The 15,787-nt window shown below is 39.3% G+C and overlaps 1 protein-coding gene across 4 annotated transcripts in view; it reads left to right on the top strand.

Annotated features, from left to right (window-relative positions):
* Positions 1 to 15,220, top strand: part of Robo1 (roundabout guidance receptor 1) — a 370,504-nt gene extending 355,284 nt beyond the window's left edge. For all 4 annotated transcript variants that reach the window (XM_027412417.2, XM_027412416.2, XM_027412415.2 and 1 more), the window contains 3 exons: positions 4,554 to 4,862; positions 12,117 to 12,313; positions 13,557 to 15,220. In XM_027412417.2, coding sequence (XP_027268218.1) covers positions 4,554 to 4,862; positions 12,117 to 12,313; positions 13,557 to 13,571 — 521 coding nt within the window. In that variant the 3' untranslated portion in view covers positions 13,572 to 15,220. The remainder of the gene's footprint in view (positions 1 to 4,553; positions 4,863 to 12,116; positions 12,314 to 13,556) is intronic.
* The last annotated feature ends 567 nt before the right edge of the window (positions 15,221 to 15,787 follow it).

Below are 15,787 nucleotides of genomic sequence, written 5' to 3'. Positions count from 1 at the left end.
GGACAGCCTCCAAAGCCACAGAGAAACCCTGTCTGGGAACCCACCCCCACCCCCAAAAAAAGATTGGTGGGTAGAAGAAAAAATTTGAGATGTCTTTTGTTAAAATCTGAATTAAGCATATTTGTAAAATATAGAGAAGTTTGTGATTTTTGTTTTGGTTTTGGGTTTTTGTTTGTTTGTTTGTTTTTTGCTTTTTCTATAAGTGCAGTGTATTGACTGGGATGGGTGATTCTAGTTATTGTATATCAGTTAGTTATGAGAACACTGTCTAAAATGGATAACATTCTTGAGTTTATAGCACCTTTGCTTTATAAATATCACCCAAATTCCAATCTCCCCGGGTGTTTTCTAAAGCATTCAGGAAAACAAACAGGATCTCATTCTGAGTTAATAAAGTGTAGTTTGGGGTGAGTCCCTCTTAGCTGGTCTATCTGTTGCTTGCTCTGTCAAGAACCAATACCATGGACCTCACAATTGAAACAACACACATGTGCTTCCTCAGAGCTCTGGAGGGTAAAGCAGGGATGCATCCTCCCGAGGCCTTTCTCCTATGGCTCCTCACTGACTCTGGTAGGTAAAGCAGGGATACATCCTCCCAAGGCCTTTCTCCTGTGTCTTCTCACTGACTCCCCTGTGTCTTTAATTGTTCTCCTTGTAGAAGAGCCTTTGTCTTACTGGATTGGACCCCATCTAATAAGCTCATTTTAATTTTATTGCTTCTCAAAAGACTCCAAAACCAGAAACCTTCTTAGAGTGTTTGGGAAGGACATAATTCACAGCACAACACCCCACCTCCACCATCGTGGCCACGTGTTGCCCTGTAGGCAAATATAAGGTTCATGAACACCCAGGGAACACTTGCCTGCAAAGCAGAGTCCACTCCTCCAGTCCTTCTAACAGAACTGATTATTTATTTATTTCGTGTTTGCCACATTCACGTTTAACCCAGATGGAGGATAGGATTAGAATATATGAATATGTATTAGCTGAAGTCTTGTGGAGTTAAAGTACATTTCCAGAACCTTCTAATAGACTCTTCCCTCCCCCCAATACATTTGCATATTTGATTTAAAAGCCAAATCTATAATATTTCTCCAGTCCTACTTTTCATAAATTATAAATTCACCATCCTCTTTAGAATGATGTTATTTTGACTTGATTTATCATTAATTACAAGGTCCTGGGGCTTGAAGCAATTATATAAATAGAGCATTGGCTCTGTCTAGCGAGTTCCTGCTGCACTGGCAGGATCACCTAATATGCCTTCCTATGTATTACTTGATGCGAGGGACATTTTCTTAGTGAGGGGTTCCTGTAAAAGGAGAAAGTGTTTATAAGATTACACAAAGAGAGTCTGGAGAGATGGCTGAGAGGTTAAGAGTCTTCTGCTGCTCCCGAAGACGACCTAGGTTCAGTTCATCATCCATGTGATGGAAATAATTTGTAACTCAGTTTCAGCCATACTGGCCTTCAAGGACACCAGACCTGTGCATGGTACTCATACATACTTGCTGGCAAGCGGGTACAAGAATAAAATTAAACTAAATCCTTTTATAAGGTTACATAAGATTAAAAAAAAAACTAGGTCCCTAATTCTCTAGTTTTTCAATCCAATTTAAATTAATGCATAAGTGGGGGTATTAATAGGTAATACTCCCTAATAAGGAAAATAGAGACTTGTTCATGTGAAAGTAAGCTTTGGGATAAAATGCTATTCACCAATAAAGAGAGACAGAGACTTGTTCGTGGGAAAGTAAGCTTTGGGGTAAAATGCTATTCCCCAATAAGGGAAATCAAGACTTGTTCATGTCAAAGTAAACTCTGGTTTGGCTTCGTACTCATTCCCACAATACCTTAGAAAGAAGATTTTATTTAGATATCTGTTTATTTAATGGCATATCAAACCTGCTAGCATTTCTGTCAGTTAGGCACAGTGGCAACTATATACAGGAAGCTACTATTCTTGAGTTAGAGACCAGCCTGGTCTACAAGAGTTAGTTCCAGGACAGCCTCCAAAGCCACAGAGAAACCACGTCTCGAACCCCCACCCCCCCAAAAAAAAAACAAAGTTAGCAGTAAAGTACAGTAAGAAAATCTTTTATGTTCTTGCTTTATTGTTGTTTGTGTTTAGTTTTGTTTTGAGAACGGGTTTCTCTGCATAGCCCTGGCTGTCCTGGAACTCTTTTTGTAGTCTAAGCTGGCCCTGGCCTTGAACTCAGAGATCCATCTGCCTCTCCCTCCAGAGTGCTGGGATTAAAGCCACCATGCCTGGCTAAAACATTTTTTTTCTTTTATCATGGATTCCTAAAGAAAATAGCAAGTGGTAAAATGATAGCTCAAACTTTCTTCTTTTAGAGTCAAGTACAGTTTATCCTGATATCTTAGCCTCAGCCTGCCAAAGGAAACTTTGTTTAAAAAGACCTACTTTTTATTAGAAGGCAGGAAGGGAGGTGGTACCATTTATAAATAAATATGTACATGAATGCATACATAAATATATACAAAAATGATAGATTCTACATTAAACTAATGCTCTCCAGTTCTTTCATTTAGTGTCATAGTAAGAACCTTACATTTTGACAGTGGGGGTGTTTTGAGAGAAGATCTCACATAGACCAGGCTGGCTGGGCCTTGTGTAGCTAAAGAGGACCCTGGTTTCTCCTGCATTTATATCCTGAATACTGCAATCACAGGCATATGCCTCCATGCCCAGTTTATTTTGTGCTGGGGATCAAACCCTGGACACTGTGCATGCCATGCAAGCATTCTCACTACTCACTAATCTCTAGCCCCTTCAAGGTATAGTTTCTCCATATCCAAGAATTTCTCAAGCAGGCACATAAAAATGATAATTAGGGGACCACTGTCAATGTCAGTAAATCTGTAAATGACCGACATATTCCTCTGGGAGAATAGCTGCCTAACGATCCCATTTACTGAACAAAACGTTATACAAAAAAGAATTCATGTTTTTACTTGGAGATGCGAACAATTACATGACTGGGAAAAGGAAACATGATGTAACTCACGTTAATGAAGATGCAAGACTGTTTATTTGTGTTTTTGTGTTTTGGTGTTTTGGCTTTGGTGGTTTTTACTTTGTGATCATTTTAACCATGAATGAATAATTTTATTGGAAACCCCAAGGCTAAAGTTATGGTAAGTATTTTTAAAGTACTTTATGAATTGTTTTAGATTTTCTTATGTTACCTTTCAAATGTGGAAAACATCACTCTGCCTGCAGACATGACTGAGTGTATTGTAATGTTGATTCCTCTTTCTCTGATTTTGAAATGTGCCTTGTACACATAACTATTTTTCATTTATGTCGGGATCCGCTGAAAGTCCTTCTGTTCGCTTTCCTAAAATTGAATACATACGTCTTTCCGGAAACCTCTTTCTCATTCCTACACTCATCACCTGCAGGGGTGTTTTCATACCTACCTAGTAAACTATGGCCAAAGTCCTACGAGTCATCTCTGATTGCCCCCCCCCATATAGTTCATCAATCATTAAGTGATACTAATTTTCTTCCATAGTCTCTCAGATGTATTCTCTGCTCTCCTCTAAACATTCCACCATAATATCTCATCCCCTGTCTTTGCCTATATGGACTATTAAAATAACCTCTTCATCTCCTGGAATCTCTTTTATTGTAATCTATCCTTCACGCCTCACTCAAGCCCCTGAAAACTTGGTCATATTTTGTTAACTTACCAAATGCTATTAAGATATAATTCTCATTATTCGTGCAATGTTTCTAAGAATCATTTTTATGAATTGCAACACTGCTTAAGAAGAATGCACTTTCTGGATATGAAACTATATGCATACTTTCATTTTGAAATACATTCATGATATAAAGACTTTAAATTAATATGGTATCCAAACTATTGCTTGAAATGTAACTACTAGATACAGGTGTACATATAAAGTAAGAAATTAACCTACATTTCATAGCAGTAGTTATCTGGTTTTAAATGTCTGGGTACAGAGTGGACAGAGCCTTGACTGAAGTGTAGATGTGTGTGATCAAATGAGGAGTAGAGTAGAGATTAAGAATCGAAAGGCATGGCTTTGGTCTGCCAGTAGACAGCTTTGATATCAGAAAATAAGTTAAAATCTGTGTGGAGCTTCTACCTATAAATTAAGAAGGGATTTAGGCCAAATTAGCGATGGCAATTAAAACTTAAGTGCCAGCTTTAATCAATTTGAAGAGGTTGCCTAAATACTTAAAAGAATATTCATCTAGGGCCTGGGAAGGTATGCTGAAATCAAATAGGAAGCTGTGCTGGCTTGGAATGGGGAAAATTATAGTGCATATGCACAGTAGTAGAGGGTCCCCAAGTCCTGATTCTATCATTCAGTTGTTCCAAGCTTGGATGATGAGAAATATTAAAGTTATCAGTCTTAATTTTTGTTGTCTTTAATTGCTTTTGTCAATGTAAAGTATAATATCTCCAAACTGAATGAGACTCCAGTGATAAATTCATCCTAGTTTTGATGAATTTAGACATGTCAAATCTGATGCATGTAAAACATTCCTTTTTTAGATCTTCCACCCCCTCCAGTGCCACCACCTGCCATCAAATCGCCCACTGTCCAGTCCAAGGCACAGCTGGAGGTACGACCTGTAATGGTGCCAAAACTCGCTTCTATAGAAGCAAGAACAGACAGATCGTCAGACAGAAAAGGCGGCAGTTACAAGGGGAGAGAAGCACTGGATGGACGACAAGTCCCTGACCTGCGAACAAACCCAAGTGACCCCAGAGAAGCACAGGACCAGCAAAATGACGGGAAAGGGCGGGGAAACAAGGCAGCAAAGCGAGACCTTCCTCCAGCCAAGACACACCTCGTCCAAGGTACTGCTATTCCAAACAGCAATAGACAAACACAGAATCCCGTAAGCTTTCAAGGCACGTGGGTAGGCTTTTGGTGGCTGTATGAAAAGAAGTATGATTAAGACCTCTCTAACAGTGGAGTGGGAATGTGCTCAGCTTATCTAATGCAATTGAGGCCAATACATGACATCACACAGGCTGCTTTGAAGAGACGCCCCATAAGTTCAGTTTTCTTTTTTCATTAGGTTTTCAGGGAAAGCATGATTTCAGCAGAGTAAACGAGGAGACTGTAGGTATCAGGGAAAGGAAATACACCGAGAAAAAGGGATGAAAGCTTGGAAGTAAGTGTTTGATGGTCAGTGGTTTTCAGCGTTTGGAGAAGAAGACCAGGCATGAATAGCTAAAGGAAAAACTAGAAAAGTGATTAGATTGGAAAAGCCAAAGACCCCATTAGAAATGTGTTATATAGGCAGTGGAGAGCCATTTTGACGGGGACAGGAAGGGAGGTAATGGAACCCATGTGACATAAGGTGCAGAAAGGAGACTATTGATTGGGAGGAAGGGAATACACAGAGGCTGGTCAGAGGCACCAGGGAGGAGGGTGAATTCAAACAAACTATGAGGACAGGTGTGTATGAAAATGCAACAGTGAATCCTGCTCCCTTGTATGGTAACTTTAATTAAAAAAAAAAACAAGATGGATGTAGGTGGCGCATGCCTTTAATCCCAGCACTTGGGAGGCAGAGGCAGGCAGATCTCTGTGAGTTCGAGGCCAGCCTGGTCTCCAGAGCGAGTGCCAGGATAGGCTCCAAAGCTTCACATAGAAACCCTGTCTGGAAAAACAAAAACAAACAAAAAAGAGTTGAGAAAACTGGATTCAAAGATCAGGAGAAAGGGTTGGAGTAGGAGTGGATTTTAGAGCAAGCAGTGCTGGGATAGCAACTGTATAAATGGTAAAGATTAAGTGTCAACGGTGATGTATGGTAAATGTTTATGCATCAGTTCTCTAGGAGGCAAAACAAAACAAAACCTATTTTGTGGCAAGTTGATTGCCTCTGTTGTGTGAAAATTTCCCAAAGCTACAAACCTAGCTGCTACCGTGCGGTCAGTGAATGTGAAACTAGACAGAGATGAGTTCAGTTAAGTTCCGGTGAAATGGCCCACGGGGTCATGATTATTCTACGAATGGGAGAGAATCCACATTCTATAAAGCGCAAGGAAATTGTCCACCCTGAAGACAGAGCAATCATGATAGCTAAGACATGAGGAATAGTATTCTACTCTCTGCGTTTTAACCAGCACATCTGTAATAGTATGCATTGCTAGTCTAAATATTCATCATTGACGAGAGATGAGAGCTATGCTTATCTGTGAATATAAGGATGAGTATTTAGAATACAGTTATGTATTATATTAGCTTCAGAGAATGGCAGTAGTGGGTTCTCTTCTAGGGTCTGTAACCACTCCAGCTACAGGCAGTTGGCTACCAGGTAGGAATTCCCTACCATCAGGCACAGTTTAAGTCCAACTAAACAGCTGTTGTTTACGACAAAGATAAAAGTCCCACTCTTGCACCACTGGGGCTATCTCCCTGGGCCATTCCTGATTTATAAGCATTACAGCTGGGTAGGACTACCCCAGTTGATACATCGTCAATGCAAGCCTACACCTAAAGCTGAAGAAACATCACAGAAGAGGGGGCTGAGTGATCGTAAGATCCAAATGACCAGGATGCCTACTGCTAAGTAGTATCCCCTAGACATAAAAGAGAAGAATATACCCATGAACTTTCAATGTTATGCTTGAAAAAGGTCAGCATAATGAGAGTACCAGTTGACATGCCAACATGGAGAGGGTAAATTCCACAAGGTCCTATCCCTAAATAAAGAGCAACAGGTGGCCAGTAGCTACAGAGAGAGAACCAATTTCCTCCAAGGACAAGCTTCCACATAAGTTGTTTAATACCAAATGATGGGTCTTGAACACATGTACACATAAACAACATTAAGTGTACTACTAATAATTAAAGAAAAGACATCATGAATTAGGAAAGGGGACATGGGAAGAGTTTAACGGTGTGTGTGGGGGTGTGATATAGATCTGTCGTACTCATGTATAGAAGTTTTAAAAATAAGTCTTAAAAAAAAACTAAGATTAGAAGTAGGTGGATGGTGGAAAGCTTACCAACAGAGATCTCAAGTTCAATGTTAGCATCATTCTCTCTCTCTCTCTCTCTCTCTCTCTCTCTCTCTCTCTCTCTTTCTCTCTCTCTCTCCTCTCTCTCTCCTCTCTCTCTCTCTCTCTCTCTCTCTCTCTCTCTCTCTCTCTCTCTCTCTCTCTCACACACACGGAAAGAATGGAGGTAAGAAACATAGGAGTGCTGGGGAAATGACACAGCAAGTAAAGCACTTACTTTCAAAAGCATGAGGATCCCCAGAACCAGTGATAGCGCTGGGTGGGCATGGCTGTCCACCTATAATTCTAGCTTTGGAAGGCAGAGGCAGGACATCTTAAGAGCAAGCAGGCTAGCATGTCTAGCCATCAGCGAGCTCTGAGTTTCACCAAGAGATCCTTCCTCAATAAATAAGATGGAAGAGTGAAGGAAGATAATTCCAGATATCAATCTTAGGCATCCATGCGAATGCGCACACACAAACATACAAACATACACCCACACACATGTAAACCATGCGCATCATACATGAGAAAGTGACAAAAGGAAAAAGTGCCAGACATGACTGCATGTGTGTACAACATGTGACCACCCCTAACAAATAAAGCAATATGAAACATCACAGGGTAAAAGTTTGATGTAGTCTTATGAGAAAAGGAAATTTTTGGAATATGTCTTCCATGATGACTATTTTTGACTGCAGTAGTCAGAATAGTAGCCAGAACTTTTGATTGCAATAATCAAAAGCCAGACTTTGGAGAACTGAAGAGGGAGCGGAAATCTCGAAAGGGACCTGTATTAGTCCCTTCCATATTTCTGTGTCAGAAATTCTGATAAAATCTCCTGTATGGGAAGAAAGATTTATTTTGGTTCACATTTGCCGAGAGTGCATGGAAGGAAGGGTACCGGGTAGGAATGTGATATGGAGTGGGAGCGGAACAGGAACCAGGAACACGTAGAATAGTTAAAGATACCCACCACCACCTCAGTTGAAGTAATTCTGCCATTTGCCCCCCCTCCTATGGGTTCCACAAAATAGCACTTCCAGTGGGGAAGCTTTCAAACAGGAACCTGTGAGACATTTTGCACTCAAACAGGAGGTGATGAGCAGGGATTCTTCTCAGAAGGTTAGGATGTGAACTCTTGCATGGACTTTGTCAAGAGGACCAAACTGGAAGAAATGTGAAATGTTTTAGGATAGGAGTTGACAGCAGTGTATGTATGTATGTGTGTATGTATGTATGTATGTTTGCATGCATGTATGCATGTATGTATGTATATGTACATACATATACATATGATATGTATATATGGCAAAAAGGCCATGCAAGAAAAAGAGATTTTAAAAAATAGATAAAGACAGGTGGTGGTGGTACTCAGCACTCAGGAGGCAGAGGCAGGTAGATCTCTGTGAGTTCAAGGCCAGCCTGGTCTACAGAGGGAGGTCTAGGATATCCAGGACTACACAAAGAAACTCTGTCTCAAAAACCAAAGAAAGAAAGAATAAAGAAAAAGGTAAAAGAAAAGAATGATGGAGGGGCAGGAGGGAATGACAGAGGCATTGGACTTTTACTGTATTTTGTTAGAGTATATTTTGGCAAGATTTGTAATCAGTCAGTTGCTCTGTGTTCCCTAACTTCCTTGCAACAAGAAGAGTGGTTCCCCTTTGTTCTGGGACTAAAGTGGGATTCCTGCTGCAAGTATCGACTCAGACTTCCAGTGCAACTCAAGAACTGTGCCTTTGACACAGTTCTCCCTGTGTGACCACAGAGTCCTCGGTGATATCAGCTCAGAAGGCTCATTAGCTTATCTCCAGCCATTAAAGCAAAGCTGATCGAGCACTCAACTTTTGACTCCGGACTCGTGTTCCAAGTAGTGATTCATACACTGAATACCATGATGTCAGTCATGGACTACATGTCTGGCTGCAAAGTATGACCACTTTTGTGATCATGGGCAAATTCCACAGTAGGAACAAAAGATCTTGGGGTGACAAAATCAGAGCAAAGAGGAGAAGGAGTTTAAATCAATCCTCAGAAATTTACTAAGTAGCCATTACACTATAAAAGTATTTCTATCTTTAGAACCAAGTTGGAAACCATAATCTAGAAATAAGGAGGCCTATCCCCTGAAAAGCATTTAGCTGATCCAGGTATTATGCTTTGGTTTTCCAGATCGTTCTTTTTTTTTTTGAACGATAACCCCACATGTGTATATCATTAAATTATCATTGCTAAGCATTAGTGTAATTTTCACCTTCTTGATTCAATTTACATTATTTATTTAATGAGAGAGGCACCCTGATTTACATATGTAATGAATGGATATTTTTAATTAAGGAAAGTGCTTTTCAAAACTTGAAGGTCTGATGCTGTGTGCTGACATTTACCTCCTTTTGATTTATTTCTACACATATCAAAGACCCATTGTGCTGTATTTACAGGAATAAGTCCCCAGATGTCTCTAAGCACCAACTTTGACCTCCAAGAGTCTCACACACACACATGCTCACACATACAGAGAAGAGAGAATGTATATAGTATAATTCATAGATGTTTTAAAATTTTTGGTATCCAAGTCCTCCCTGTCATTGACCATTAAGTCCTCCACATAGCCAGCCTATGCCACCAAGCATGTCTTGAAGACTAGCCAAACCCAAACACGTTTATATCCAGTTTTACTTTCATCATGCCATAACACCCAGAAGTCCAGGATGAGGACCGTTAGTGTTATGGGTGATACAATGTCAGGAAAGATCCAGAGGTAGTTACTGTAGAAATGACATATCAACTGAGTGTCTAAGAATATGGATAGGCGTTAGACAAGGCAAAAAATAGACTGCTGAAATTTGAAAGTCATCATCTATGAAGCACCAAGAGGAGTGTAAGAAATTGGATGAATATTTGACTAGATCATAAATATGCAGAGACGGCCTAGAGTCATGGCACATGCGTCTAAACCCAGCACTCAGGAGATGGAGTCCTGGTCTACAGAGCAACTTTCAGAATATCCAGGGCTCCACAGAGCAACCCTATCTCAAAAACCCCACAAAAGAAAAAAAAATGCAGAGATGAAATTCCAGAGGTTACCGGGGTTGAGTCATCACTGAGTGTCAGTCTCTTGAGTGTCACAGCCAATCTCAGAGGAGCTGAGTCTTGCAATCAGTGTTCAGCATATTGGGTTTGAAGAAGTTTAATTGAGCTGGCTGTGGGAGCTATAGTTTTGGGACATGAAAATTTTAGTTAAAGTCACTTCTCTTTTTGCTCAGTCTGGGAATATAACAACACAAAAAATAGACAAAATTATATTCTGCAAATTTTATATCCTATGAGAAGGGATGAAATTGCCCAAGATAAGTTGTAAAGAAAAAGTACAAATGTGCTTGCGTGTGTGTGTGTGTGTGTGTGTGTGTGTGTGTGTGTGTGTGTGTGTGTATGAGAGAGAGAGAGAGAGAGAGAGAGAGAGAGAGAGAGAGAGAGAGAGAGAGAAGCTTTGGAAAGAAAGTAGAAAATATCAGGACACTGACATGAAAGAGGCACTCTCTTTCACACTTACACATAAAAAAGCTATCTTCCCAAGAAGATAGCTAAAAAAGGAAGGGGTGCCAAACACTAAAAGAACACTGGTGTTGCACATGAATAAGAGCAGACAGAAGTCTGAGCTATGAGGACTGAAATGTGGTTGACCCCTCAACTTTCTCAGTATTGTAATGGCAATGAAGATCTCATGATTGGAACTCATCAGGATGGAGTGAATAGGAGCTACAACTGCCAACTTGGGGCCCATTTGCCATTTAAGAAGGTTGGCTGTTCAGCAGGGAAAGAGGGAACATGTTGACTCCTGAGAATAGAGTTAAGGCAGAGTTGTTAGCCTGAGTGATTTTAATGTGTTGAAGTCGACAAAACAAAGTCAACAGCAAGTAACAGGTTTAAGAAGCTGTAAGTGAGAAGAGAGTACGCATGAAGAGAAAACTTCCAGAAGTCAGAAGTGGGAGCTGAGACAGATGAAAAGAATGGAAAGAACAAGGGGCCATTGAGGATTGTGGCTGGCTTCTGGAGTACAAGGTCTCATGTCACACAGGGAGAGACTGTTTTCACGCAAGAACAGAGGAAAAATCAGTTCTAGGAGGAAACTTCGATCCTCATCTTATCTTCTGCTGGAGAGAATATCAGTGGACCCAGGAGAACCAAGCTTCACTCCGACAGCATGGATAGAAAGGAGCAGAAGAAGCGCTGAGGGCTGGCAGGGCAGGAGATTTTTTGTTTTTTATGGATTTATATCCAGAGTATAGACAGGCTATGGAGGAAAAGTGAGCAGTTACATGATTTCACCCTCAGTAAACTGAAAGCTGTAAGGAGATAGAAATTTAGGGCATAATTGACTACTTTGGTGCTTTTTCTATTGCTGTGAAGAGAGACACCATGATCAAGGCAACTAATGGGGGAGACCCTTTCCTGGGGGCTTACATTTCAGAGGGTGAGTTCAGGACCATCGCAGGAGGGAGCATGGCTGCAGGCAGGTAGGCTCAGTGCTGGAGCAGTAGCTGAGAGTTTCTGTCAGATACATAAGTACAAGGCAAGGGGCAAGGCTGGGCTTTTGAAACCTCAGAGCCCATTCCCACTGTCACACAACTTCTAACAAGGCCACATCTCCTAATTCATCCTGTTAAACCGTTCCACCAACAGGGACTAAGCAATATTTGAGATTGTAGGGACCATTCTAAGTCAAACCGCACACAAGTGTTTATACTTATGCCTCAGAATCAATATATATATATATATATATATATATATATATATATATATATATATATATATATTATTGTTGTTTTTTCCTGCATGTATATCTGTAGGAGGGTGTCAGATCCCCTGAAACTGGAGTTACGTCTGTAACTCCAATTGTGAGCTGTCATGTGGGTGCTGGGGATTGAAACTAGGTCCTCTGGAAAAACAGCCAGTGCTCTTAACCTCTGAGCCATCTCCCCAGCCCCTCAGAATCACTCTTGCTTGACCATCCAGGATTACAGATAGACAGGAATGACAAGTTGTAAGGTGAAATTTTTCTATCTTGTTCACATGCTTTCCTTGTATTTCTTTAAATAGAAGATATTCTACCGTACTGTAGACCTACTTTCCCTACATCAAACAACCCCAGAGATCCTAGTTCCTCAAGCTCAATGTCATCACGAGGATCAGGAAGCCGACAAAGAGAGCAAGCAAATGTAGGTCGAAGAAACATGGCCGAAATGCAAGTACTTGGGGGATATGAAAGAGGAGACGATAATAATGAAGAATTAGAGGTATGAATAATTTTCCCCAAGTATTAAAACATTAGGCTGTAGTTGGGATGTCAGTCCTTGAAGCTATGAACATCTGTTGGCATACAGACATGTAACAAACTTGCTGTATTTTAATGCCTGTGAAGTTGGCACCATTCTGTGAACTGAAGAATTTCTCTATTAATGCATTTCATAATTTCAAATGTTAACAGTGATGTCCTTGTAGACCGAAAATCCATATTCTTTCACATATTTCCTCATACAAATTTTGTATGACAGAATACAAGTTGGGAAATACCTTGGTCCTATATGGTATAATTCATAGTTTCTTTCACATATTTCCATATATAAATTTTGTATGACAGAATACAAGTTGGGAAATACGTTGGTCCGATACGGTATAATTCATAGTTTCTTTCACATATTTCCATATATAAATTTTGTATGACAGAATACAAGTTGGGAAATACGTTGGTCCGATATGGTATAATTCGTAGTATTATATGAAATCCAAGTGCGGTGAGAGCTATTATGATATGATTGCTTAACATCTGCCACCAGGCTTAATTTGATTGACCTTTCCAGCTTCCTTACACCTTCATTGTTCTGGAAAGGGGCCTGGCCAAAAGAGGAGCTCTGTCTAAGTCAAATAAATGCCTCTTCCCTTCCTTGTAATCTAAGAGTAACTCAAAGACAGATTTGTTTCTTTATAAATAGATTTAATCTCCAGTAGATGCTAAATGAGTTTGAGAGTCTTGTTTCAGAATATAGTATGAAGATGCTAAGAAATCATGTGTAATTGAATACCGCCATAGGCATCTCATGTTGAAATTTCATGGTTTGGAATAGGAAAAACGTCTCCCACAAATGCTGCCAGACTATTAGTTTTTAAAGGTAATTTTATTTTTTTTCCTTTTCAATAGAAGAATTTTTAGGGGGAGTTGAACAATCTTTGCCATTAAGTCTGGTATTTTAAAATGATACGCAGCATTAAAATGGAGAGATGGCACTGAGGAGAAGTGGGAAGGTAGACCACTTTTCCTTGCCCAGAACCCAGCGCCCTGACCTGTGACTTCCAGATTTGTTACTAGTTTGAGGATGCTTGGGTTCGCCATAAAGACCAACTAAAGCTGAGAAATGAACTAGTTGTGATGAACACCTTCTAACAAATGAATGGAGAAAACACAGTCAATGAATATTAACAAACATAAGCCAACTATCTTTGGATCTGTTTTCGAACTGAACAAAAATTCATCTCTTATAGGAAACTGAAAGCTGAAGACAACCAGAGAGGCTTATGATATGAATGTGAAATCATCACTCAAGATGCCTCTCGTCTGACGACACACAATGCCAGAGGAAGTGTTCAGTGCAATCAGAATGTACAAATGGTCATTTTTAGTCCTCCTATTGGGATACCGTTGTTTTTTTTTTTTTTTTTAAATTCTTGGGTTTTTATTGTTGCTGATTGATTGCCTAATCCTTGATGAACCTCCCTCTTCCCCCTTGCTGTTGCAACTGTTACACTTGACTTCCAGCAAGGGAAGTGTCTTGACTGCTTGCTTCAGCCATCAGCCAGCAAGAAAGAACAGACCAGTTCTTTTGCATTTTGCCCCTGAGATATGGCATTGCACTGCTTATATATCAAGCTAATTTACAGTAAAACATTGATCAAAGATCAATCAACCTCATGGCAAGGGCTCTTAAAATATAACAGTTCTATGACCAACTGCTAATGCCAATTAAAGCATACTTCATTTTACATGATTTTAAAATCAGTCTTTCATAGCACCCTTTGCTGGGATAAACTAAAAATACATCAAATGCAGAACTACAGATAATTTGAATGGGGTAGAAGCATTGTAAATATATACTCTTTGCAACTCCTGGTGGTACTTTATTTTGTCTTCATTTCAATCATTGAAATATATTCTTCTTGGAAAAGTACTTTTGGATGAGTAGGGCTAAGCCAGTTGGACCTCTGGTTATCTAGTTATTATCAGCAGTAAACCTAGCAAAAATCTTGTTCTATTTTTCAATCAAAAAGCAACTACATATGCCTATTACAAGCAAGTGGATGTTTTTAATGACCAATTGAGTAAGGACATCCCTATCTTAACTGGCCTAAATTTCTTCTGGTCGTGTCAGTTCAACTTTCAGAAGTGCCACTTAAGGAAGTTTGTTTGGTTTTTGTTTTTGTAATGCACTGTTTTTAATCTTTTTTTTTTTTTTGGTTTTAAAAGCACAATCACTAAACTTTATTTGTAAACCATTGTAACTATTAACCTTTTTTGTCTTATTGAAGAAACTGTTGAGAAGTGTTTTTAACCTGTTTTGTTAATGCTCTGTGTTTGTATTTGCAATATTTGAATGATGACAGCTGGTGAAGTCATGTACAGACTTGATTGTGGGCTGTGAACCAAATGGTTCCAATTTTTCCTGAACTTTAAGAAGAAAAAAAAAGTGTTAAGTTTGTTGTGGCCAATGTTGAATCTTACAAGGTTTCCTTAGATGCTCATCAGAGGCATCCTTACTTGGAATTGCCAAGTGATGCTCTCTGACTGTAGATTTCTATCATTTTTGACATTTATGAGTTTCATTAATTTTACAATTGGTGCTATTTGAAGAAAACAAAATGAAACTTTAGTCATACATAGGTATCAGGCCTGACCCCACAAAGCCAAACAAAACTGAACCACAAAAAAAGGCTGGTAGTCACCAAAAACTAAGTGTGTTCATTTAGGTAATTTGGAAATGTCCCATCTAAAGGGTGTGCAGTACTAAGGGAACAATCCATGTGATTAATGTTTTCATTATGTTCATGTAAGAAACCTCTTATTTTTAGCCATAATTTTGCATACTGAAAATTCAATAATCAGAAAAGTAATTTTGTCACATTATTTATTAAAAATGTTCTCAAATACATCATTCTTTCTTGTGTTGATTTTTTCCATTGTGTGATTATCAGATTTATTCCATTAAATCACAAAGTTGTTTTGTCTTAACATTTCACCACTATATTATCAAAAGAACAAAAGTTCTCCATTTGTTTTATGAGCATTCAGATTCTACTTATGAGGAAAAATTTTCATTTCAATTGTGTAAAATAAATGGAAGATGAATCTTCAGTTGAAGTTAACTATGTGGCCCAGAGACTAGCTTTGGAGGGCATGTTGTTTTTGTTTAGATAGCTGTGTCTGAATTTCAGTTAGCCTATTTCTAAAATAATCAGGACTCAACCTCATTTGTAAAGTTTGGACTGCTATGTTCTGTCAGTCAGAGAAAGTTTATAACCCCATTGGTTGTCAGTAAATACCTGCTTTCCAGTTTCAGATCCATGTTAAAAATTTAGTCTACTAATTATATACCAGGTTGCATATTATGATCAATTAAATTGCCATATTACAGAATTTCACTTGGATGGATGAGATGGGTACCATGTCTTGGAAATGTCAAGATCAACAGAATATACTGGAGTTTGGACCCCTCCACACA

The sequence above is a fragment of the Cricetulus griseus genome, chromosome 4 (genome assembly GCF_003668045.3).
Source record: "Cricetulus griseus strain 17A/GY chromosome 4, alternate assembly CriGri-PICRH-1.0, whole genome shotgun sequence".
Lineage (NCBI taxonomy): Eukaryota > Metazoa > Chordata > Mammalia > Rodentia > Cricetidae > Cricetulus > Cricetulus griseus.
This window is presented reverse-complemented; position numbering and strand designations above follow the sequence as displayed.